Source organism: Saimiri boliviensis, chromosome 6, assembly GCF_048565385.1.
Source record: "Saimiri boliviensis isolate mSaiBol1 chromosome 6, mSaiBol1.pri, whole genome shotgun sequence".
NCBI lineage: Eukaryota > Metazoa > Chordata > Mammalia > Primates > Cebidae > Saimiri > Saimiri boliviensis.
The window spans coordinates 59,207,638-59,234,173 of record NC_133454.1 but is presented as its reverse complement, the minus strand read 5'-3'; the positions used below and the strand labels follow the sequence as shown (position 1 = coordinate 59,234,173).

The 26,536-nt window shown below is 46.0% G+C and overlaps 1 protein-coding gene across 3 annotated transcripts; it reads left to right on the top strand.

Moving 5' to 3' along the window:
* SCN3B (sodium voltage-gated channel beta subunit 3) lies at positions 1-26,196 on the top strand. 3 transcript variants are annotated; one of them, XM_074400763.1, is made up of 7 exons: positions 1-91; positions 1,376-1,455; positions 9,081-9,244; positions 11,987-12,212; positions 16,287-16,425; positions 21,183-21,268; positions 21,619-26,196. In XM_074400763.1, exons 2-6 carry the CDS (start codon positions 1,401-1,403, stop codon positions 21,244-21,246), a joined length of 648 nt encoding a protein of 215 aa, XP_074256864.1. In that variant the 5' UTR covers positions 1-91; positions 1,376-1,400; the 3' UTR covers positions 21,247-21,268; positions 21,619-26,196. The 3 variants fall into 3 exon arrangements, with proteins under 3 accessions (XP_074256864.1, XP_074256865.1, XP_010332718.1); XM_074400764.1 differs by lacking the exon at positions 1-91 and adding an exon at positions 342-387; XM_010334416.3 differs by lacking the exon at positions 1-91 and adding an exon at positions 401-976.
* The last annotated feature ends 340 nt before the right edge of the window (positions 26,197-26,536 follow it).

Sequence of the window (26,536 nt, the reverse complement as noted above, 5' to 3'; positions counted from 1 at the left end):
ACCTGGGGATGGGAAGAGGCATCCTCTTCGGCCCCCCTCCCCTTGAGCTGACATTTGGATCACCTGAGTGATGAGGTGAACGCGGGAACAGGTGCGCCTCATCCCTACCCCATTTGCCCTAAACAGGGATTATCTTGCTGAGTTTGCTGTGTCCGGAACCAATTAATCAAGGTTAGACAAAGGATAGACAGCGAGAACTGGAAGGGATGGGGTCGGGGAGGCGAAGCCAGGAACCACGAACAGCGCGCCTGGCAGATGACATCATTGCCTCAAAGAGCTCTGGCCCTCCCCTTCCCGGAGCTGCGCCCGGCATGTTCTTGCCGGAGCGGAGTGGGTTTGCCTGGAGGGCGTGAGCAGAGGGCGGCAGTGCGCCAGAGCCCGGGAGAGGTGCGGAGGCGCGAGAGGAAGACCTGGAGAGACCGGCGAGCGCGCAAGCGGAGATCTCCCGGCTGGAGGTGTCTCCGCCGCTCCCGGCTCCGCCCCGGCTCCGCGCGGCGCCGGGCCCTAGGAGGGGCACGCCTGTCAGGGGGTGGGGAGTGTGCACTAGTGGGAGGGTCCGGGGCGGCGGTGGGGGCGGAGAGCCGCCTGCGCACCTCAGGGCTGACAGCACACACGGCCTGGGGAACTAGAGAGGGGTTGCTGATCACCCGCCGCCCAGAGCCGGGGCCAGGCGCCATCCGGCGGCGAGCTCCCGAGAAGGGACTCCCCCTCACCACCCACCCACCCCCACCTCTGAGATCGCCTGGCGAACGCGAGCTGCCGCCTCCTTTCCGGCCCCGCTGCACCTCCCCGGGAAGCCGAGGGCGGGCGTGGACCGGACCGACGTGGAACACATTCTGTAGCCCAGACTGGCGGTCCCTGCGGCTTCGGGCGTGGGGACACGCCCAGCTGGAGAGGCGGTCAGGGCCGACCACGCGGGAGCCGCGGGGCTCTGACGGTCCCAGTCGGAGCGCAGCCGATCCTGGGGAGGCAAGAGGTGAATCGACCTGGACCCTTCGACAGCCCGGCTGCTAGGCCAGCAGTGCGACTCCCTTCCGAGCTGAGCTTGCCCTGCGCGCAAACAAGCGAGGCTGGGGCGCCAGTGGAAGCGGGAGTTCCGGGGTGGGCGGGGAGGCGGCTGTCCGTGGTGCTGAGCGCCGGCGACAGCGGGCGCGGAGCGGCTGATCAGCTCCCTCGAATTGGGGAGGTCCGCTGGGGTGGCTTCGGGCCCAGAGCCGCCGCCTGGCTCCAAAAGCCCCCAGGGCCTCCCCAGGCACCGGTGCTCGGCCCTTCCTTTGGTCAGAAAGTCGCCCCCTGGGGGCAGTTCGTCCCAAAGGGTTTCCTCGAAAGAATCTGAGAGGGCGCAGTCCTTGACCGAAGGAATCTCTCTGTGTAGCCTCGGAAGCCGCCAGCCCCAGAAGATGCCTGCCTTCAACAGATTGTTTCCCCTGGCTTCTCTCGTGCTCGTCTACTGGGGTAAGTACCAGCACCCCGCCATGCTGGATGCAGGTAACAATAATAATGCTAACAGTAATAACACATGGATGCCCTTGGAGACAGAAAAGAGCTCTGGTTGGCTTCCCTCTGTGCATGTCTGCCAGACGTGGAGATCGCAGGGGTTCCGTGAGAGCTAGAATTTTGAGATGGGAAAGGCGCCTCCCCACCGCCCTGCCCCGCTATTCTCCAACCTCTTTTGGTGGTTTTTCCGCCCTTCCTCCAGTTTCCTGATGATTCCAAAGTTTTTTTTTTTTTTTTTTTTTTTTGCTTTCCCTTTGCTGAAAGGAAATGCAGTCACGTTCACCATCAAAAACCTCCTATGCGGTTATATTTCATTTCTTATTAAGGAGTCCATACTCCTGGAAAGCTTACTGGGTTTTAAAATTCATTTCTGTATTTTAAAAAACAAACATAAAATCTGGATGCATGAATTTTCAGAGTAAAAATACTTTAGTTGCTCATCATCGGCTTAATTTTAAGAAGGAGTGGGAAGAAAACAGGCTTCAGCCATTTACTGCTATGTATTAAATAAATAGGCAACTGTGAAATGCATCTTTCTTCTTTGTGTGTGTGTGTGTGTGTGTGTGTGTGTGTGTGTGTGTGTGTTTGTTTGCATGAACGTGTGGAACTACGACGCTTTGGTGTTTGGGGAGGAGCACTGGGTTTTTGCCTTCAAAGATGAATAGATTCTTGCTTGTCAGCTGTGAAAGACTGAACTGACCTTCCCCCTACAAATAAGGAAATCATACACTTGGAACAGTAAAGGCTGACGAGAGTGTCAGAGACGATCTTGAAGTGCCTTAAGGTGTGTAAAGGAGTTAAGATTCTATGTGATAATGTCTGATTATATGATTGAGACAATGTTTTACTGTGTGTAAATATATCTTAGTGTTTGGATGTGTGCACTAGCATGTGTCTGAACACGTTAGCATAGACATCTGAATGCATGGGTGAGAATGTAGTAGTGTGTATGGCAAGGTGGTAGTTCTAGGCATCGCTGCCTTGGTGTCTCTGATTAGATCCTCAGACAAAATATAATGCTCTTCAGCAGATACATTGCTTTACATGATCTTAGCTACCTTCCTTCATGCTAATATCAATATACAGGGTAATTGGACACAATTGTACCCACCTGCCTCCCTGAAATGAGGCATGTGGGCTTATGTTCCCATAGTTGGCATGAAACTCATCCTGCCCATACAGTGGCAGACATGCTGATGGGAACAACCTCTTTGCCTTAGTATTACTTTTTCAAGCCTCCAGGACTAACTCTAGCTGCCAGCATTATCTGGATTTTGCATGTGACCAGAGGCAGAGCCAAGCTTCCTGTCAAAATGCCTGATGAGACAGGCTAGGAAGGTCGAAGAGGGAGGTAATATCAGTCCCAAGGGCAGACTCATCACCAGCCATCCCCAGTAGAGTAGACCAGACCTGGAGATGGAGCAGACATAATAGGTTGCCAATGATCTCACCTGCCTTGAAGATTAAGGCTAAAATTTTCTCAGGGGAGGCTAAGGCTGGGGTCATGAGGCCTAGAAGAGGTCTGGCTGGATAAAAAGAGTGTGGGTAAAGCCGAAGTTGTAGACAAGGACTGGGGTGAGACTCTGCAGAGACTTTCTTCCTATACTCTAATCTAAGTTTTTGAGGTCCCTGTCTGAATTCCAGGGGAAGGAGAGAACATGTTATCTCCAAGAATCTTTTGACTAGAACTTGTGCAGCCTGCATTGGAGTCTCAGCTTTGCCACTAGCTTACTATGTAACACTCAAAGTGCTATCTGGTTCTTTGCGGAGAATGTTTGGAAGTTGGCACAAGTGGTATCGAACATCCTTTTCAGCTCTACAGATGAATGGTAGAGAAATCTTTGAAGAATATTGCTAGACTTGACAGAGTACCCATCCTCTCCCCAACCCCCAAAAAACTTTGGAAGAAATGTACACAGAATGTCCATCTTTGCCCATTCTCAGTTTTTCTGCAACCAGACTGAAAAGCTGTGGAAGGGAAAGGGAAGTGGCTCAAGATGCCTGGTTGTTAAATGTAGGAAAAAGAGCCTCCCTTCACAGGTACAATTTCATTTCATTTGCATGTAATTCCAATATTGGACAATGCTGAGTTAGATGTGTTCCCCTTCCCAAGTTGAATTTTTAATATGATCTACAATATAAAGGGAAAGAGTCTTTCCATTTACTTTCTGCATGCATGAAAAAAGTTTTCTGGCCGGTCACGGTGGCTCACACCTGTAATCTCAGCACTTTGGGAGGCCGAGGTGAGTGGATCACGAGGTCAAGAGATCAAGACCATCCTGGCCAAGATGGTGAAACCCTGTCTCTACTAAAAATACAAAAATTAGCTGGGCATGGTGATGTGCGCCTGTAGTTGCAGCTACTTGGGAGGCTGAGGCAGAAGAAACGCAAGAACCCAGGAGGCAGAAGTTACAGTGAGCCAAGATAGTGCCACTGTACTCCAGCCTGGTGACAAAGTGAGACTCTGTCTTAAAAAAAAAAAGTTTTCTTATTTTCTTTATTAAAGCATGTAATATTTAAAGAAAAAAAAAAGACTTACAAAATCAACAGAGAAGGCATCTCATCGTATTGCCCAGGCTGGTCTCTAACTCCTGGGCTCAAGTGATCCTCCTGCTTCAGCCTCCCATAGTGCTAGAGTTATAGGCATGAGATACCATACCACGCCAAGCCTTTATAAAAAACAAACGAACAAAAACTTATAGTCACCTGTGCATCACAGTTTACAAAGTAATTTTGAGTGCTTTGCTTTTTTGGTCCTCATACTTATCCCTGAGGTAGTCAGGGGAAAGAGTGTTATTTCCAGTTTAGAGATGAGAAAATGAGCTCAGGGATGGGAAAGGACATGCTAGAGAACCCTTGTTTTCTGATATCAGTCTTCCAATTCTCCTTCTAGCACCTCTTATGGACACACGTGCTATTATGCCCAATTGCCGGGTTGGTACCTGTCCTCCCATTTCTCTTCTGAGCTACCGTCCCCTCCCTCTCCCATGCCGTCACCTGTCCTAGGACCTCACCCACTAGTTCCTAGTGCCTTCTCTGCCCTTCCTCTCCAGACCTGCTCTTCTGGTTGCCCCATGTGTTAGGAAGTGTTTTTCTCTCTTCCCCTAGTGGTCCTTCGTGCATCCTATTCAGGCCCTAAGTGACCAGCTAAATTGACAGACCAAGTTGGGTCATGGGGGTCAGCATCGAAAAATAACTTCATTTATTACCTATTTTTGGAGATTGTTTATATTCTAATCAAATTTTTCATTATCTCAGTGCAAAGGAAAGCATTCTAGAGCAATCTCAGGAGGAAAAATTGGGCAATGTCCAAGGAAGAGAAAGCTTTGAGGGTTATCAGAGGAGTTCATAATACTTTTTTATCCACCTCATGATGGATGCTACTCCTTAATGAAATATTATCATTATTAATACACCATGTTTTTCCACCTAATGAGTTTCTTCATTATTATTATGAAAATTGAAGAGAAGAACAAAGGTCAAATGATTTGGTCAACATTATTCCAGAAGTTTGTTACTTTTAGTCACCAATGTGGATTGAGCTCCTGCCATATCAGGAGTTTGAGACTAGCCTGGCCAACATGGTGAAACCCCATCTCTATTAAAAATACAAAAATTAGTTGGGCATGACAGTGGGTGCCTATAATCCCAGCTACTTGGGAGGCTGAGACAGGAGAATCGCTTGAATCCAGGAGGTGGAGGTTGCAGTAAGCCAAGATTGTGCCATTGCATTGCAGCCTGGGTGACAAGAGCAAAACTCCATCGAAAGAGGGAAAAAAGGAAGGAAGGAAGGAAGGAAGGAAGGAAGAAAGAAAGAAAGAAGGGAAGGAAGGAAGAAAGGAAGGAAGGGAAGGAAGGAAGGAAAGAAAGAATGAAAGAAAAAGGAAGGAGGAGAAGGAGGGAGGGAGGGAGGAAGGAAGGAAGGAAGAAAGAAAGGCAGTGGTGTGCTGAAGACTTAAAGGATGGAGTTGAACAAGGTGCAGCAAGTCATACTGCAAAAGGTAAGCAAACAGAGGTAGGGGGACTTTGTGGCCGTTTTTCAACATACTCTCCAAATCATATGAGCATAGTTCTCATGCCCTGGAGCTGGATTTTGACCAGAAGGGAAACAGTGGCATTTGCTCTATGATGATACCTTGAATTATTGTCACCTCAGGGACAACCTAGAAAAGAGAGGGGCTACCCCACTTGCTGCCATACCAGTAGAGCACATCACCTCTCACCTATTCAAAGATGGCAATCCAGCAAATCATTTTCTTTCAAACTCCACCAGCTCTCCTGTCATCTTCATTCACAAAATCATCTTCCAATCTGATCCCTGTACCAGGCCTCGTAACTGTTTTGATTCCACCCTTGTCCCTTTCACCTCTTCAGTTTACTCCCAACACAGCATCCGATCATGTGATCTTGTACAAATCAGATCCCATCATTCTTCCTCTCAGAACCTTCTGCCGCTCCCACGTTACTCTAAGCAAATGCCAAGGTTCTAACATGGCCAAGAAGACCTGCTGTGATCTGAGCCTGCCCATCTCTCCTACTACATCATCCACTTCTGTTCTCACTCTGTTTGCTGTAATTACCAGTGAGCTCTTGGCTGTCTGCTGAACATAACAAACACACTCCTTTGGGGCCCTTGAGCCCTTGAGTTGCAATTTCCTATTTGACGGACCTTCACATGGATATGTGTATAGCTTGTATCCTCATTTCTTTTCTTCAGTGCCTGCTCAACGATACCTTCTGAGAAAGGCCATCCTTCAATAACCCTGTTCACATGCTCTCTCCTGCACTCTGTTTTATTTTTTCTCACAGCACTTTTTACAATTTAATGTTGCTGTTTTTCCTCTCCCGCCACTGGAATGCAGGCTCCATAAAACAGGGATTCTTCTATTTTGTTCTTTTGTATATTCTTCATAGAATAACACCTGGCACTCAGTAGGCACTCAGTATACTTGTGAAATAAACAAAGGATAGAATAACATGAATGATAACATTTGTACCAAGAATGTTCATGTAAATTAATCCATAGAATTATCATGATAAATCTAGTAGAGAGATGTAATTTTCAGCATTATGTTGATGAATAAACTAAATCTCGGAGAGATTACATAGTACCTGAAACCCAGCTCTTCAGTTGCCAAATTCTACCTTCACCCTGCCTCAATAATTGTAACTGTGTATTCCTTGAGACTTCCTAGTCCACTTCTGAGTTTGTCAACATAAAATGAATGAATTTATGTTTACTAGCTCCATTAAATATGAATGTGCTTCAAGGCTCCATGCTACACAGAGTTCCTGCTGTAGACCCTCTACCCTTCTGCCCACTCACAAGCTTTTGCACAAACCACATTTCCTTTTTGTTTAATCAGATCTATAATCAGTACTTCAAACATCACAGGCTGAAGATGTTTCTGATCAGTTCTTCCAAGATGTGGGCCGTCTCTGCATTAAAGTGGCTCACCATCTGCAGAAGTACTAGGCCCTCTTGAAGACTGCCAGATAAGACTCACCAAGCTTGCTGGAGACTTGAAATACCAATGAAATGTATTTTACCTTGATCTTTAAAACTGTAATTATAGTGCCACTGGTTTTTAAAGTCTATGTTTTGAAATGAAATACACTGCCTTCTAAGTCAATTAAACACAGTATTAGGTTTTGACTCAAAGTTAATTTACGTCACTGTTAAGCTCTAAATAAAGCTTCCCTCTGCTTTTAGGAAAGAACTCTGTCAGTAGATGAGTAGGCTGACCATTAACAGTGGACTAGTTTCTAAATGTCAGTGGGTATTATTTCTTTTTTTCTGGGCATTGTTTTTATTATTAATTGATGGAAGAGTTGCCTCAGAAGGGATCTTCAAAGTCCTAATGTCAGAATCCATGATGGCTATTTTACTTTTTTTTTTTTTTTTAAGAGATAGGGTCTTACTCCGTCAACCCGTTGGGAGTGCAATGGTGCTATCATAACTCATTGCAGCCTCAAACACCTGGGCTCAAGCAATCCTCCCCCCTCAGCCTCCTGAGTAGCTGGGACTACAGTTGTATGCTACCGTGTTTGGCCAATTTTTATTTTATTTTATTTTTGTAGAGTTAGGGGTCTCACTATGTTGCCCAGGCTGATCTTGGATCCCTAACATCAAGCAATCCTCCCGTCCTAACCTCCCAAAGTGCCAAACAATGCCGTGTACACTCTCTTACCATACGGTTATTTGCATTTGTGAACAGCTCCAAAATCAGAAAGTTCTTTTTTTATTGCATTAAACTTATTTTTTTCTTATAACTTTTGGGGTTGGGCAGAATCAAATTTCTCTTCCATCTGCCAGCCTTCAAATATTTGAAGACAGATATGTTCTGTGTCCAAGTAAGTAACTCAAGTCCTCACATTTGTTCCTCCCCAGACTTTATCTCTAGACCCTTCACCATCTCCCTTACCTCTGGGCTTGCACTCTTTGAACAACTTCCTTTTTTAAAATGTGACATCCTGAACTGATCATAATAGTCCAGATTTGTTCCAAAAGCAGTGCCGAGGAGCTACGCCTCCTTCCTCCTGCACACTGTACATCTGTTAATGCAGCCCACATTTGCACATGTTTTGCTGGCAGCCATGCTCCACTCGAGTTATTCTGAAGTACCAAGTTGATATACTTGCCTCTTTTCAAAAAATAGACTTCCAGTTTCTAGAGGGCAGAAACTCTACGTCCAGACTCCTTGCGGCATGCAAGGTGTCCCACAGTCTGACCCCCTCCAGTTTTTCCCTTGCCTCACTATACTCCTCTGCATAGAGCATTGCTCCAGCCTGGTGGTCCGCTCTCCATTTCCTCACTGCTGCTCCAGTCTCCACCGTGTGTCAGAATTAGCTACAGTTTTCATGCAACACGACGTAACTGCATCTCTCCATGGCTTTAAAACATTTGATACCTCACACCGGAAGGGACACACAGAGTTCTTCCCAGCGTGGGTCCTGCCTACCCTTCTATCCTCACGTTTCACCATCCTCCTCTTTCTTTCTCCCTAGGCCAACTGGGAGTAACTAACTGCCTGTCTTCTAGGAGCAGAACACATCACGGGTGTGTTACTTGCTGTGGTCTGGTTTAATCATAGATAGGAATATGTGTTCCCTATTAGATTATAAATGCATTTAGGACATGGTTAGTGTTTTGTTCTTCTTTGCATCTCTATTCTAGCATCAGACCCGCCAGAGAGAGGATTTTAATGAATGGCAGTGGAATGACGGGGATGGATGGTCACTAGGTAGGCACATGCCCTGTCTCCCACTTGGGCTGTAAGACTTAGAGGGTAGGGCTCAAGTATAACACACTGTGGTGCATCTCCACTGCTTCCAGGGGAAGAATTTCAGTCCGTGTCTGGGTCATCCAGGTCTCGTCCCTCTAACTGTGTACATGTTCTGAGCCTGTACACTCAGGGAGCCCAGGTGAGGGTGTAGACACTTGTACATGGCTTTTATCAAGTTCGTTTCATGACTCTTCCTTCTCTGTCTCTCCTCCCTCCCTCCTTGTTCTCCATTGCCTCTCTCCTGTGCCTGTGCCCCCCCAACACCTGCTGTTCCTTCCCTCCCTGTCCTCTCTGCAGTCAGCGTCTGCTTCCCCGTGTGTGTGGAAGTGCCCTCGGAGACGGAGGCCGTGCAGGGCAACCCCATGAAGCTGCGCTGCATCTCCTGCATGAAGAGAGAGGAGGTGGAGGCCACCACGGTGGTGGAATGGTTCTACAGGCCCGAGGGCGGTAAAGATTTCCTTGTATGTTAGACTGCTGACTCTGGCCTTTCTTCTGCCGGCCTCTGCTCTTCTGAGCCTGGCTCCTGACAGCCTGGGGGATGCCAAGCTAGCAAACACTGGCTCTTTCTCTTTCAAACACTGACAGCTCCTCAGCAGATAACTGACAGCCGTAGTTTCGCCTAGCTTCTGTGAAAGAAAGGGCACCGGGCCAGCTGTAAGCACCCTTGGTTATAGGCCAGGGAAAGCAGAGAAAAGAGATAAGCTATATTTAAAGCCTACTATGTGATAGGCACCCTACCAGGCATTTTGCAGCTGTTTTCATTTAACCTTCTGTGCAATCCTATTATACGGTTTAAGTTAATAAAGAAACTGGAATAACACAAAGCATCATTATGTGGAATAACAAAGTTTGGCTCCTTTAACTCCCACAATCCCAGTGACATAGGAATGACAGGAATGACCAAGAGTGATCCGAGGGTGAGATTCACCTGGGCCACCCAGTACAGCCACATCAGCGAGTAAACTCTTTTAGACAGTTCTCCCATGGATACTTGATGGGCCCCATCTCTGAAGTGGCCAAACCCCCAGACCTCTCCATGATTTGAGCCAAGAGATTCACTCCTGGCAGAGCAAGGAGTCTTCTGGATTCTGTTCCTGCACCATAACCAGTGTCGGTTCTGCTTGGTTGGTGCCAGTGGTGAAGTGGTTGTCGTATTTTTTTCTCTTTCTCTTCTGAGACAGAGCCTCCCTCTGTCACCCAGCTGGAGTGCAGTGGCACAGTCTAGCTCACTGCAACTTCTGCCTCCCAGGTTCAAGCAACACTCCCACCTCAGCCTCCTCAGTAGCTGGAACTCCAGGCACGCGCCACCATACCCAGTTAATTTTTGCGTTTTTAGTAGAAACAGGGTTTTGCCATGTTGGCCAGGCTGGTCTCGAACTCCTGACCTCAAGTGATCCACACAGCTCGGCCTCCCAAAGTGCTGGGATTATAGGCGTGAGCCACCGCACCCCATCAGTTGTCATATATTTCGAATACTACCTTGGAGATGACCATTATTTACTCCTTCACTGACTCTGGAGCCAGGTTGCCTGGGTTTGGCTCTTGACTTCACACTTAACTACCTCTGTGTCCTTGGACATGTTGGTCAACCTTTCTGTGCCACAGTTTCCTCATTTTTAAAGTGGGGATATAAAGCATAGCCAAATTACAGTGCTGCTACCAGGACTCATGAGCTGTAATTTTTAATGCATTAAAAATAGTTCCTGGAACTCTAAGTACTATGTTAAGTATTTGCGAGAGAAAAGACATAGATGCAGAAATGAGGAAACTGAGGCTCAGAGAAGTTAGTAAGACAGCTTAGACTTGAGCCAGGTGGTCTCACAGCAGATACAAGGCCCTTTTCATGGCACTGCTTTGCCTTCCTGGGGACAAGATTCTCTTCTACAAAGATTTGTAATGGAGACAACGGAAGGGTGACACTGGGTTTAGCTTGCTCTTCTTTCTTGCTATCCTAAAGCTGAACTCATTTCTGACTCTGGCTTCTATGTGCCATTCTGATGTAGATTCGTTATAGTCAGGTGCCAAGACTGGGACCAGCAGAGACTTCCCAGAGCCTAGCTCAGGCTTGGCAGTGACACGTCAATGAAGCTGCAGCTGAGGCTGGCCCCCAGCTGTAGGAGACTCAAGGCCTTGGCCAGATGCAAAGGCCCCCAGGGGCTTCAGGCCCGGTCATGTACCAGTTGTAGCTGCCCACATTTCTTCTAGGCCTGCCCAAAGTGAGGAGAAGGTGGATCAGAAGAACATGAAAAATAAAACAATAGCAAAAAACCCATGGAAATCCAATGCTGTCTCATCGAGATGTTTGTGATGGTGGAGACCTCTGCGTGCTGTGCAGTACAATGCCCAGCAGCCATATGTGGTTATGAATAATTGAAATGTGGCCGGTGCCACTGAGGAGCTGAATTTTACATTTTATTTAATTTCTAGGAAATTGAATTTAGGTAGCTAGTGGAGACTAGAGTAGACAGCACAACTGTAGCGAGAGAGGAAAAAAAGGTGTGTTATGTCAGAGGGTGGAAGTGTTGAGAATGTAAAAGATGAGATTTCAGTTAAAATTCAGTCCAAAGCAAAAGACGTGACGTGTGCCTCTCTGGCGATGGCTTTCTGCTCATCCGCCACACTTCAGCATCCTAAGCCCTCTTCCTGTGGCCTGGCCCAGACTGTCCCACGGCCCCTGATGAGTCCCAGCACAGAGAGTCCAGTTTTAAAGCCAGCACTGTCAGATGTCTTCATTACTAATGAAACTGCCTGTCTTGCTGTCTGTATCTTGTTCTCTCGCTGGTGGCCCTGGGACACATCTTACTCTCTTGTTTTCTCCTTCTATCTCTTTCAAATCCTGTCTTTCTCTCAATGTCCCCCACCTGGTGTCTCATACCTTTCTCCCACCTGCCTTTGTTCTCCCTCTTTCCACCGCTTTTTTCCTGCCAAGCTTCTTCCTGCCCACCCCTTGCAGCCTCTGTCCTGACCATGTCTACATGCCCTGATGCCCGCTGCTTCTGCCTGTCCTTCTCTGTCTTTGCTCTCTTTCCTACCCTCCTCTGTGCCTCTTCATCCCACCCCCACATTTTGGGTCTCCTGGTGACACGCTCCCCTGTCTTCCTTGTCCATGCACAATTCTGCTGCTTTTCTCTGCCCTGTCCCTAACTCAGCTTTTCCCTCATCCCCTCTCCTGGCCCTACCTTCTTCTGCTCCTCTATCTGCAGATCTATGAGTATCGGAACGGCCACCAGGAGGTGGAGAGCCCCTTTCAGGGGCGTCTGCAGTGGAATGGAAGCAAGGACCTGCAGGATGTGTCCATCACTGTGCTCAACGTCACTCTGAATGACTCTGGCCTCTACACCTGCAATGTGTCCCGGGAGTTTGAGTTTGAGGCGCATCGGCCCTTTGTGAAGACGACGCGGCTGATCCCCCTAAGAGTCACCGAGGAGGGTGAGGCTGAGGCACAGGTGTCTCTACAGCGTCCTGCTCTCTGTGGGTAGGGCAGGGCAGGATAGCAGGTCTCCACATGAGCGAGATCCTTAAAGAGTGCAAACACCTGGGTATGTGGAATGGTGACATCTAAAAATGTCACCATTGACCCATCTGCCTTTGGTGGCCAGCTTCTTGTAAACTGCCCGAGGAGCTTATCTTTCTGTGCCTTTCTTCAAAGCAGAAAGGCTTGGAGATGGTAGAATGACCTCTTCCTGGTCTCTTAGAGAAAGAAGCTAGCCTCCACGAGGCCAAAGGCTACTGATTCAGCTGGCCTGTTGAATTCTTCTGGCCTATGCTGAATCCCTGACTCAGTGGGCTCAGAGAAATCTCAGAAGTGATCTCTCCTTCTGCCTGTGAGAAATGCATGCCTCTAAACCAGGAGTTCTCAAACTTCAGCAAACCTCAAACTCTCCTGCAAGGCTTTGTGGAACCCAGGCTTTCTGCTTCTGTCGGCGGAGCCTGAGAGTTTGCATTGCCTGACAGGTTGACACACAGGCAGTGCTGCTGCTGGAACCACACTTTGAGAACCACTCTCTAAACCGAAGTTTCACAATCTTTTCTTCTTTTGTCTTTCTTCACAATAATCATACATGCAACCCCTTCCCCATCTCTGTGGCATCTCTTATTACATGAATTCATTCTCTGCTGGGAGAAGGCGGACAGGTTGGTAGCTCTCTATTCTTACTTAACATCTTTGGACTCCTGTAGCTAGTTCCTTGTTGGTGAGTGGGAAGTCCTTTCAGCAGCCTGCCTCACGTGTTTCTGTTGCAAGTGGAATCCAGCCTTCTGAGGGTGGAGTTCCAGCCTTTCTTGGTCTATGGCCAGAATTATTACTGCCTCGAGAGGCAGGCCAAAGTGTGGGGCATGAAAGAAAAGATCAAGTTAGACAGGGCTCTTCCTAGAAAAAAGGATCCAGGAATACCAACCTCCAGGCCACAGGTTTATTCATTTTTTATCATGTCATTGTGATAAAAATAAGCCAAGCTTCGGTCCTCACAGTGAATGAACAAAGGAGAAAGAGACATAATGGTTAGACAAGGTAACTAAAATGGAAGGTAGGTCAATTCTGAAAATGCAAAAGGACGCTTAGGCCTCCTGAAGAGTCTCTTCCCTTCTCTGAGCCGGGATCCTCTGGTGTGAAACAAAGGGGTTGGATGGGGGTGGGGAGGGATGCTCTCTAAGGTAAATTTCCTGTTCTGAAATTCCTTTATTCCCCGTTTATTACACGCCTTTCCCTGGCGCCCTCTCCTGGTCACCGTCTGGAACTGTTGGTTGGTGCCAGCCAGTCCCTAGCACAGTGCACAACAGTCTCTACCTCCAGCTGTCTCAGGCTTTTTCCTCCGGACACCCTTATGCATAAGTGGTGGAAAGTGTGGCAAGGCTGGGCTAGTTCGTCTGCCAGGCAGCAGGGCAAGCCTCGGGTAAAAGCAGAAGGAAAAACAAATTTATTATCAGAGCCACAGAGGCTCGTGGATGGTCAGGTTTGGAGGAAGCATGGATATCATTTATTTAATCCAGGGCCTCTAGATAAAGGGCAGGCATCAGAATCACCCACACTGACTTCTTCCACACGTAGTCACCTCTGCAGCACCCTTGCAGGTGCGAGATCGGCAGGGTTGGGTGACGTCATGCGCAAGTTGAATGAGTCCCCAGCTGTTGGAGTGTGCAGCTCTGGTGCGCCTCAGTTTGTGGCTGGGAGAACAGAGTTCGCTGCAAGAGCAAGGTGCTTGCTCAGGGATGTGAAGCAAGTTAGCACTGGAAGCAGGAGGAAAATCCAGATTGTTTGCCTATCCGGCTGGCTTTCTTTCCACTGCTTCTTTTCCCACCCCCACTACCCCCACCCCTGCCACTTTTTCTTTTTTTCTTTTCTTTTTTTGCCTCTGTGACACCAGATACTCCCTGCCCTCATCTTGCTCAGAGCTATGCGCTCCACCATGACACCTGCCCCCAACCCCGCCATCTCCTCCATTCCTGTGGCCTCCCTAGTTCTCTTTGTTCCAATTGGGTTTATTCTGGCTTAGGCTGTCACCTCCTGCTCCTAAGGCAGAAGTCTGAGGTTCTTCACCTGCAGGTAACAAAAAACACTGAAAACTGCTTCCTGTATTACCATTTGTGGGCTACTGCATTTTGAAAGAGAAAGCATGCTTTAAGCCAAACAAATCACAATTAGTACACCAGGTGGTAGCAAGCCGGTGAGAAGACGTTTGAGCTGTACATTCTCATGTGCCTCATACTGCATCTAAGACCTCCAGCTCCAGCTGGGAAACCTAGATGATCCTGGGGCCTTTGGACTGCTTTCTGGACTGATAGTTATGGCAGGCTGTACTGTACTCTTAGCAAGGACTTGGGTAGATCCTGTGGATAACTGCAGATCATAAATCTGACTTGCTTTTGAGAGCTGGCAAGGGGAGAGGTGGCTGCAACATTCCTCCCACTAGCAAGGAGTGTATATGACAGGATATCTGCTATGTGTTATGTTTTCATGGTCCTTTTTGTTGATCATGAAACAAATAAGATAATATTTATATTCACTCATTCAATAAATACTTATTGAGCATGTTAAATTCTCTAAGATTTACATAGCAGGCAGATAATCCAGAAAGAAATATGTTCTCAATAAGCACACGGTCCACAGAAAAGAAAGATAAACATATCACAGTACAACTCTTATAACAAACAGATAGATGAGAAAAGTACATGGAGGCCAGGCACAGTGGCTCACGCCTGTAATCCCAGCACTTTGGGAGGCCGAGGCGGGAGGATCACCTGAGGTCAGGAGTTCAAGACTAGCCTGGCCAACATGGGGAAACCATTTCTACTAAAAGTATAAAAAATTAGCTGGGCATGATGGCGGGCGCCTGTAATCTAGCTACTTGGGAGGCCAAGGCCGGAGAATCGCTTGAACATAGGAGACAGAGGTTACAGTGAGCTGAGATCATGCCATTGCACTCCAACCTGGGTGAGGACAGCGAAACTCCATCTAAAAAAAGAAAGAAAGAAAAAAAGTACATGGAGAGGTTGTGAATATCTCTGCATGAGAAGTTGGGGAAGGTTTCACAAAGGAGAGGACCTCAGAAGAATTTAGAACTACTGGGAGACTGAAAAACAGGAGAGGATGTGAGTACAGAGCTAGCATGGGTGAGAGGCGCAACCCAGGAAGAGGGAAGAGGAAGAAGGGTCCACGGTTCTGACATACCACCGTGTGTAGCCGAAGTTTTTCTGGCCAATCAAATGGAAATGAAGTGGGAAAGGCTGGATTGTGAAGGCCCTTGCATGTCACGTGAACAGAGTTGGGGCTTCATCTTACTGGCACTGTGGAGCATTGAAGAGTTTTAAGCAGGGAAATGGCAGGATCCTGTGTTTCAGAAGTATAGCCCCGGGGACAATGTGGTTGCTACATTAAATCCTCCAATACTCATTTATGTTTGGTTTAGGGATGACCTGGAAGGTCTCGTTTCTAACCCAGACTTGAATAGAACTTGTGCATATCACACGCGGGCTGTCTGTGTTGACCCTGAATGAATTTTCCAATGCTCTCTCTTCAGGGATACCACCCTCCACCCCCAGCAGCACACAAGATAGAGGCAGTTGAAATAAGGCATGTTCCTAACATCTGTGTAGACTTTTAATCTCACAACATGTTCTGAAATACATTAGATAGTGTAATATTCCCAAACCCCTGATTGGTGGTGTTATCCTCATCCTACAAATTAAGAAACTGAGTCTTAAGTAAGGAAAATTGTTGTTGACACACCTGTAAATAGCAAAATGGAGAGCCAGCTCTAGATGCTCACTTTGAGGCCAGATTCCTTCCACTGCTCTGCTGCTTCTTGCAGGCACCCCCTCCCTCATCCCTGTCTCCTGAGCAGCCAACGACAGTCAGTGAGAAAGCCAATTAATGGGAGAGTCAGAATTTGGAATTCCTTTGATATCTTCTTGAGTTTATTTAAGCTGTACTTAAAAATATGACTCCAATGACAGCCCTGGGTTTGTTGGACTTGCATATTCTGAGCCTCATTCTCTTTCTTTCAGCTGGAGAGGACTTCACCTCTGTGGTCTCAGAAATCATGATGTACATCCTTCTGGTCTTCCTCACCTTGTGGCTGCTCATCGAGATGATATATTGCTACAGAAAGGTCTCAAAGGCTGAAGAGGCAGCCCAAGAAAACGCGTAAGTCCAAAGATGCCCAAGTGATACTGAAAGCTAGCACCTCCGGAATGCTTGCTCTCACGGGTGAGGTGCTAAGCAATTTACATTCATCCTCCACCTTCTTCCTGATAGCTGCTTAAGAGATAGGTACCATTATTATACCCATTTTACAGATGAGAACACTGAATTTGGGAGAGTTTGCTTAAGGCCATTGTAAGAAACAAAGCGACGTTTGAATTTAGGCCCGCTGATGCTTGGCTAGCACACTTAACCATTAAGGCAAAGACCATAAGCTGCCACCACAACCCATTAAAGTAACATTATTATGGCTGGGCATGGTGGCTCAAGTCTGTAATCCCAGCACTTTAGAGGCCAAGATGGGTGGATCACCTGAGGTCAGGAGTTTATAGACCAGCCTGGCCAACATGGTGAAACCCTGTGTCTACTAAAAATACAAAAATTAGCTGGGCATGGTGGCACACACCTGTAATCCCAGCTACTTGGGAGGCTGAGGCAGGAGAATTGCTTGAACCCAGGAGGCAGAGGTTGCAGTGAGCCGAGATCATGCCACTGCACTCCAGCCTGGGCGACAGAGCAAGACTCCGTCTCAAAAACAAACAAAAACAACAACAAAGTAACATTATTACTGCCATTCTATAAATGCCAAAGCAGACTTACAGCAGCTTACTAAGGCACACAGATAGTGTGAGGAAAGGCTGGGATGTGAACCCGGGTCTCTTTAGTCCTTATGTCCATGCTCTTTCTATCACATTTAACTGTTTGCTTTATACCATGGAGCTCTCAGGCCATCTGGGCACTGCCCTTTGCTGGCAAAGATGCTCCAAGCAACATGTTCTTTCCCCTAGAACCTGGCAGTGATGGCATGTCCAGAGTGGGGACTCCAACCCGTGAATGTCCGGCCTGTACCTTAGCCATTTGCTCTGAGACTCTAGTCCCTCAAGGGTGAGCACATTTGAGGAATGATCATCTGTAAGAGCCAAGAGTCTCAGAGATCATCCTGGCTGGTTGTCTGGGGCTAGGAAGGGAGAGAAAACCCACAGATTGCTAGCAACATTGCTGAGGCAAACCCTAAAAAGTCTAGGCTCTTACCAGTTAGAAATGTTTGATAAAGAAAGTATCATTTTGCATGATATCTGTGATCTTAGGGAAGTAAAAGATGACAACTGACTGGATATAAGGAAAGAAAGAAGTGTGATGCTGAGAAAGGTAGTAATTCCCGGTGACTTAGGAGCTTGGGATTTAGTGCTTGGATAGGAAGGATCTACAAATGGGCCTGCACAAGAAACAGAGTGAAACCGTGGCCCTCTGCAGAGCTAGGATCCTCAGAAAGTTACGGCTCGCATTAAGGGTAGACCAGAAAATCATCAGCCCGCCAACCCAGGGAAAAGCCAAGGAAACTTAACCATTTTGGCCTAACTCCAAGTAGAAAAATAAAGATTCTTGAGCGTTAGTAACTACAAGCCTTCTCTCACAATGTTTGAGATTTAAATGTATACCACCCATATGACCCGGGAACCTCCAAGCTGAGAAATTCTGTAAAAAGTAGTCCCCGGCCAGTGATACCTATGAATATCTTATAGAAGAAAATGAAAACCATTCTGAAGGAACCCATTCCCAGCCAAGGCCTAATAGGAGTCCCCAGAGAGAGCACTGCTAGATCTGATTCCACAGTCCAGTCCAAAACTAAAAGACATGGCGAAAAGCCATCCAGCAGGAGCAAGAGTGAATCCTAGGGGCTTTAGACACAAGAAAGATCTGACCAAGTATAAAAAATAAGCTTGCCTGGTGCAGTGGCTCAGACCTGTGATCCCAGCACTTTGGGAGGCAGAAGAAGGAGGATCACTTGAGTCCAGGAGTTTGAGACCAGTCTGGGCAACATGGTGAGGCCCTATCTCTTAAAATAATTAAAAAATCAGCTTGATGTGGTGGCGTGTACCAGTGGTCTGAGCTACGTAGGAGGCTGAGGAGGGCGGATCGCTTGAACTCAGGAGTTTGAGGCTGTAGGGAGCCATTATTGTAGAACTGCCCTTCAACCTGGATGACAGAGTGAGACCTGTCTCAGAAATAAATAAACAATAAAAATAAGCTTGTTTAAACAGTTAAACCAATAAAAGAAAAAAAGCGTAAGAATAGAGTAAGTTTCTAAGATAAAAGAACAGGCAGATTCAAATAGAAACGAACAAATCTGGAAGTGAATGTTTCCACAGAAGATTAGATGCTGATAACCAGAAGATAAATGTGAGCCAGTTCTGCAGACTGAAGCACAGAGATGGGAAAAGATGAGCCATGCAAAGAAATGTGAAGGAAACAAATGGCAAGGTGCATTAGAATAGAACGGAGAATGGAGGAGAGACAATGTTCAGAGACAGAGCGGCTGAGGAAGGGATGACTCTTCAGATTCCAGAAGCATAATATGCCCTGAGCAGAATAAATAGAATACATCTACACCTAAACACCAAACATCTTTTTTTTTTTTTTTTTTTTTTTTTGAGATGGAGTCACACTGTGTAGCCTAGGCTGGAGTGCAGTGGCACGATCTCTGCTCACTGCAACCTCTGCCTCCCAAGTTCAAGTGATTCTTCTGCCTCAGCCTCCCAAGTAGCTGGGACTACAGATGCGCGCCACCATGCCCAGCTAATTTTTGTATTTTTATTAGAGACAGGATTTCACCATATTGGACAAGGTGGTCTCAAACTCCTGACTTTGTAATCCACCCACCTCAGCCTCCCAAAGTGCTGGGATTACAGGCGAGAGCCACCGTGCCCAGAAAACACCAAGCATATTCAAAGTCATAAACGGCAGCTACTATAGCCTACAGCAAATATCATCTATGTGCTGAAACCTCAAATTTCAGTAATTACAGAAACATATCCAGGATACTACCTCTCCCTGTTTCTATCAATATTGTGTTGGAAATCCTAGGTGAAGACCAAATAGATACCAAAAAGAAAAAGACTTGGAAAGGAAGAAACTAAATTGTCATTATTTATACCTATTATTTACAAAAGATACCTAAGAGAATCTATAAAAATGCCATTAGAACTAGAAAGAATATTCCACAAAATTGTTGATACAAATCAAAATATAAAAATCACCTATATTCCAGCAACAAATTTAGTAACATATTTAAATATTAAAATGCTTTTAAAGTTATAATAGCAACAAGTACTCTCCAGTTCCTGGGATAAATCTGACAAATATGTATAAGACATTTAAAGAAAAAGTCACAAACCTTTACCGAAAGACTTTAAACTTAACTAGATGGAGAATAAAACCTCACTATTGTAAATGATTTTCTCCCAAATTAATCTTCAAATTCAATGAAATTCCAATCAAAATGCCCATTAGATTTCTCAAAGAACTTAATAAGCTGATCTTAAAAGTCACATGGAAGGCTAAGTGTTCAAAAATAGTCTAAACCAAGGGATGGCCAGAAAATAAGTGTTTTTAGGCTTTGCTGGCTCCATAGGCCCCTGTCATGTATTGTTCTTCTGTTTGTTTGCAAACAACCATCCTTAGTTCTTAGGCCATAGTTAGCCCACCCTTGGTCTAAACCATTTCAAAGAAAGAGCAGTAAATTTGCAAGAGTTTGGTAGGATTTGTCTTATCAGAGATGAAGGTTTCTTGCAGAGCCATCAGAATACAGAGTTTGTGATACTGCATAGGCATACAAAATGGACAAACAAAGCAAAAAGCCCCAATCAGGTTAATGCATGTAGGAAAGCATGTGACAGAGATGACATTATAATCATTAAAGGAATAATGAACTGCCCAGTAAGTGGTCCAGGGAAAATTCCTAATCCACAGAGAAACAAACGAAGAAAAACAAAAAACAAAATTAGATTCCCCAGCTCTCATACTAAGCCAAAATAAACTGTGAGTGGATTTAAACACAAAGTAAAATGTCAACCTTGAAAATTCCATTAAGGGAATATAAGAGAATACATCACCTTAGAATAGAGAGGATTTTCCAAACAAAACACAAAAGGCACAAATCAAAGAGGAAAAATAATTTTGATTATATTATACATAAAAAAATCAACTGTTCATTAGAAAACTCCATAAGCAAATTTCATAGACAAGAGACTGGGAGAAATTGTCAGGACATGAAACCATCAAAGAAAAATCAATTCGAAAAAGACAAAGATCTCAGAAGAACTAGAAAGCAAATGAACAGTCAGACAGCTGTCAGACCAACATTTTATTTTATTTTATTTTTGAGACAGGGTCTCACTGTTGCCAGGCTGGAGGGCAGTAGAGCAGTCATGGCCTCGACCTCCCGGGCTCAGGTGATCCTCCCACCTCAGCCTCCCAACTAGCTGGGACTATAGGCAGATGCCACCATGCCTGGCTAATTTTTTGTATTTTTTGTAGAGACAGGGTTTAGCCATGTTGCCCAGGCTGGTCTTGAACTCCTGGGCTTAAGCAATTTTCCTGCCTTAGCCACCCAAGTGCCGGGATTAGAGGCATGAACCACCACCCCGGGCCAATTGGCCAACATTTTAATCTAACTAAATGTTGAAGACAACATGGATAAAAGAGAGGCTATACACTACTGTTGGGTGTTCATAGACATATATGCATGTGGGAAATGATTATATGAATCTGCAGAAAGGGTTGTGTTCCTCTCGGGAAGCACATGCAGAAGGAAATGCAGAGACGTTCTGTAGATCCTTGTTCCTGTGCCCTGCTCCTTCCTCTTGTGTTCCCACCCCGGGTACTGAAGCTCTGACTCCCTTTCCCTGTGTCCTCTGTAGGTCTGACTACCTTGCCATCCCATCCGAAAACAAGGAGAACTCTGCGGTACCAGTGGAGGAATAGAACAGGAGTGGTGTGACATGAGGTGACCCACAGGAACACAGGAGGGGAAGGCAGATGTGGATGGCAGGTTGTACAAGTGACTTTGCCACCCACAACTGAAGTGACTTTAAATTTGGTCCCTTAGGTCACTGTCTATCCTGCCCAGGGTCCCCACCCTCAGGGTAATTCTTTAAGTCACAAAGCTCTGTATAGTGTCAGCCCTTCAGAAGGTGAACTGCTTTGGCCTGAGTGTCGAGGCAACCTGAACTTGCCCATGGTAACAGAGGCCCAGGAAGTCTCCAACTCCCTTCTTTGGTCAAAGAAGTTTTGGGCTGGGCTAGGCTGGGCTGAACTGGGCTGGAAATTCTCAGTGAGTTGTTTTATCTTTGGTAGGTGGCCTGAACACCTGAGGGACTGGACATCCCGTGTTCAGCAATGTCAACAGCATCAGGAGGGTGCCCCAAGGGCCTCATCGCTTTCCTTCATGCATCCATCCTTCTATTCATTCATCCATACATCCACCTGCCTCTGAGTTTTCACCTCTGATTTCATAACGCCATCAGACCCCTATGCACCATAAGACTTTGCCAGAACCGAGAAGCCAACATTTCTTCAGAGACTCAACCTCACCCTGTCGTAGTTTTAAAGCAAGACACTCCAAAGCCAACTGGATTTCCCCCCGTGCTCCAAATGACTGTACAAGTGCCCTCTGCCCTTAACTGGCTGGAACTGGTTCATTCTCCATTACTGTAAGAGAATGGATGTCTTAATAGAAGGAAGCAGGTGTGATTAGTTCATGTTAAAGCAAAAGTATGTCGTGAACTTGGATTCCTTGAAGTCAGTTTTTCCAAGTTCATGGCCCACTTTGCTACAGCATCAGAGTGAAGCATGCCTCTCTAGGTTCTCCAGTGACAGATCCTAAAGCATGGACTAGCATGCTCTCTGGAGCTCAGCACTCCAGGGCTAGATCCTGATGGGTCTCTAAGGTCCCTCCAAGAAGACAAGGAGGCTTGGGAAGGACCAATGGTAATTTAAGTGGCTCTTAAAAAGTCATGCAACATGAACGCATTCCTGATCCTATTGCGATAATATACGTATGCCCTCCCTATAAGCACACCACCTGGGCATTAGGACGGAAATTCCTAAGGTCTTCCTCTCAAAATCTCTGTGCATCAGTGTTATTCCTTTTACATACAGGAGGCAACTAAGACTCCTACAGGACTCAATTGAGTAAGAGGCTTAAGAGGATAAACTGGAGCAGAAATAAGCCTTAGGTGCTGCCCAGTTTACACTTCCTGGGATGATTATTTTTGCGGGGAGGGGACAGAGTCTTGCCCTGTAACCTAGGCTAGAGTGCAGTGGTGTGATCTGGGCTCACTGCCACCTCTGCCTCTTGGGTTCAAGTGATTCTTGTGCCTCAGCCTCTCAAGTAGCTGGGATTACAGGCACACACCACCACGCCTGGCTAAATTTTGTATTTTTGGTACAGACGGGGTTTCACAACATTGGCCAGGCTGGTCTCAAACTCCTGACCTCAAATGACCCACCCACCTCAACCTCTCAAAGTGCTGGGATTGCAGGCATGAGCCACTGCACCCAGTGCATAACTTTGTTTTTGAAGACTCTGACATTGAACTTGTCTATGGCAATGCTTCTTTCACAAGCACAAACTGGGCTGAGGTCAACTCTGGTAGATTGAGGTTACTAGAAATTGGCCAAAAAAGCAGAGAGAAGAACATGAGATAGACTTAAAGAACTTCCTTCATGTAAAGATTTGTGAGTCTGAAATATTCTCCAGAAGGAGAGTGCACCTGAGAATGATATTTAAACTAAGAAAAATGTTTAGTCTGAGACGGAAGATAAGCGAATGAGTGATGTGAGAGGCAGGGATGGGTAGGTGGCTTCCAAATACTTCAACTATGAATGCATAATTTTCAGATATTTTTCCTCTAGATTTTGAGGGAGCAGAGAAACTGGAAAAAAATTTAGTCAGTATCTCATGTTTCATTTTAATGGAGTGACAGGTCCAAGGATGACATCCTTCAGCACCTAGGGACAAGAGAGGGGAAAGATGCTTTACGGAATGTAAGAAGATGAAGATGACTGGGATTCAGTGAGAGGTCCTTCAGACCTGGGACCTCCCTTAGTAGGGGAAGACCATATTCCATTAGTTTAGGGCTTTACCTTAAAAGCTCATTTTTTCCCCATTCTTCCATCCCTAGGAAAGTACTTAAAACTAGCCTTTTTTTTTTTTTTCTTTTTTTTTAGACAGAGTCTCACTCTGTCTCCCAGGCTAGAGTGCAGTGGCACAATCTCAGCTCACTGCAGCCTCAACTTCCCCAGGTTTAAGCAACCCTCCCACCTCAGCCCCCCCAGGTAACTGGGACTACAGGCATACACCACCACACTTGGCTAATTTTTGTATTTTTTATAGAGATGGGGGTCTTGCCATGTTGCCCAGGCTGATCTTGAACTCCTGGGCTCAAGCAATCCACCAGCCTCAGCCTCCCAAAGTGCTGGGATTACAGACATAAGCCACTGTGCCCAGCCCAAAACCAGACCCTTAACACTAATGTGAGAGTCTGATTTTGTTGAAGAAAATATTTGCAATAAATTCAAGCCTCTTATTGGTAATTTTCCACACCATCCCTCCGAAATAAGGGAGAGAATATAGGCCGGTTTTTAACTATAGTTAGGAAAATTGACCTGAGTTAGTGTGAGTTTTTTCCAGTCCCATAGCTCACAGATACCACAGCTTGCAGTACCGGCAAGATGCTTACCACCACTCCATTTTCTTCTGTGGTCCAATAGCTTATGTATCTACGTTTAAACAGGCAGTATGCATGATTGCCTTTTTCTCTTCTTTTTAAAAAACCCAACTCGGATGCTGCTTGCGTGAACTTTAATGAAGCTGAATGGTACCTATCACTTATTTATCCTTGACAGGTTATCTTCCCTACTCTTCCTTTTCCTAACTTCTCTGCTCTTCTCATTCTTGACAATTTCATTAGAATTATATAGTTTACAAAGTATTCACTTATTTTATTTCTTCTCTATAACTGGTCCTGTGAAGTCAATATTATCAATACTTACATTACAAAAGAAGAAACTGATGCTCTCTGAGTTTAAGTAGCTTTACTAAATTATAAGGAAACCTAACTGGTAGGTAGACAGCAAGAATCCAGATCTTCTGACTCCTTTTTCAGTTCTCCTTCCAGTTAGACCATAGCTTTCCTTTTCTTATTTTTTAGCTCCCATCTCACCATTGCCTATCTTGCCTGTCCTAATGTTCTCCATCTTCTCTCACCCTCACCCCACTCATTGCTTCTCTACCACTTTGCTTTTTGGTGGATGCTAGCAATGTGTTTTGAGAGTCAGTCTTTGGTTCTCTTTCTAGTTGGTTTGTACATCATTTCTCCTGAATTGCAATTAAACTCCCTCCTGGGAGACTTGATCATGACTATAAATCTACAAGGTACTGTGATCACCAGCCTACTTCCAATCTCCACCCACCTCCCCGTCTCTTCCCGTAATCCTACAAAAGACCCAGACTAGATATGTGTTTCTCTGGAAGCTTTATCTGGCATGGTGTTGCTTGTTAAAGGGCTTAGAAGAGTTCTCAAGGGCTATTATTACCACTTTAGAAACCCCATCTGTTGTCTTGGTGCTGGATATTTCCCATGATTCATCCTCAGTAACACAATTCACTAAAGGCCAAGATTGGCTCAGTCCGATTTTCCCTTTCTTACTGCTTCACAGCCATGAATGTGATTGCTCGATCCAGTTGGCCCTGAGAGCACCTTTCCCTGCTGACCCTCACTGTCACCTCATTCTTGTATCAGAGCCCCAACCCCAAACACTCCGTGCCTGTCCCTACCCCAGCCTTTATTCTCACCCTTTGTTTAACAGCAAGCTCCTTTAGTTTCTCCATTCCCAAACACCCAAACACCCAGACTCCCTTCCGAGTTTCAGGTTTCTCCTTAGATATCCAACTAGAAATATTACTAGGAAAGTTACTTTTCAAAGCAAGAATATGCTGTGAAGTGTGTAGAGCAGTGCATGGTTAAGAGACAGCAGCTTCCCCCTCTCCTCCCAAAATTACTGGATCAAGAAAGAAATTCTACCCATCTCAGAGGGAAAAGGCTGTGCAATTGCATCTTTGTAGGAAGAAGGAGAAGCAAGAGCTAGACACACTTCAGAATATATCTTAGTTTCCCCTTTCCCAGTTTAACATGAAAATGGAAACAAAAAAAGAATCCTTCCTCTCACCTCGTTTTGTAATGAAAAATCCCCAATCCAGTGAATTCACCTAGTCACTGCAAATGTATCTGAATAGTTCTCGGCGTGCTTGCCAACCTGGTCGTCCACTTGCTGTACGAACATCTTTTAGCACCCACTCTGTCAAGTGCTAGTCTAGACCGTTAGTGTGCCATGCGGTCATAGATGTGAAAAACAGCATCATCCAAACCTTACTTAACCTCTAAGATCTCAGCTGGTGGACAGCTCATGATTAGCTCAGCCCAATTCCTCCCCCTTAGTTGAGTTTGCAGCAGGACACAGGAGATAAGCACTTCCAAGCAAGTCTGATTTATATATCAAACTCGCCTCCATCCCAGGCCAGCTAACCCTCAGAGCCAGTAGTGCTCTGTGCTTCCTCCCTGTGTCACTGCTTGGCAAGAGCGTCCTCTGCTGGGCAGTGTGTGTGATGGCGAGGGAGGCCGCAGAAGGCTGAGTGCTTCCAGGCTTGTGAACCCCCATCGAACACAATCTGCAAACTCTTAGTCTTGCAACAGATGGAACTATTTTCCATGTTATCATCTTCATATTGCGTTTTCTTGATCTTCCACAGCCAATCTTTTTCCAAACTCGAGAAATGTTCCTGACCATCTAAGCCCTCAATAATGTAATGCCTGTATGTGGTGTTTTTCAGTAAACTCCTTGTTCATGTCAATAAAGTATCCGTAAAAATCACTCTCTTTGGTTTTGCCCTACTTACTAAGTGTGTTTGCCCCATAGAATATGGCTTCCCCCAGCCCCTCAGCCTGCTTCAAATTCCCGTACCCAATCTGTGGATATGCATGAGGATGAAAATCATGTAATAGCCTCACAGTAAACACACACTAAATGTGTGATCTAGCCTCTCCGCTTCCCTTTCCTCCTCTACCCAATACGAAGGAATACAAGAGTCACTTGCTTTCTTGCCTGGCATTAAATAAATTTCCTAACCAGGTGGCGAGGAGCTCCTTGCAAGGCCAAGGCAGACCTAATGAAGGGAAGAGCCAACCTGGCTCTCAGCTCCACCAGTTTAGGT

Bases quoted from the DNA above. Each gene is read 5' to 3' on its own strand.
- SCN3B (XM_074400763.1), top strand. From the start codon at position 1,401: ATGCCTGCCTTCAACAGATTGTTTCCCCTGGCTTCTCTCGTGCTCGTC. The intron at 9,245-11,986 runs GTATGTTAGACT...CTCTATCTGCAG, and splicing joins AGGGCGGTAAAGATTTCCTT to ATCTATGAGTATCGGAACGG. The intron at 12,213-16,286 runs GTGAGGCTGAGG...TCTTTCTTTCAG, and splicing joins CCTAAGAGTCACCGAGGAGG to CTGGAGAGGACTTCACCTCT.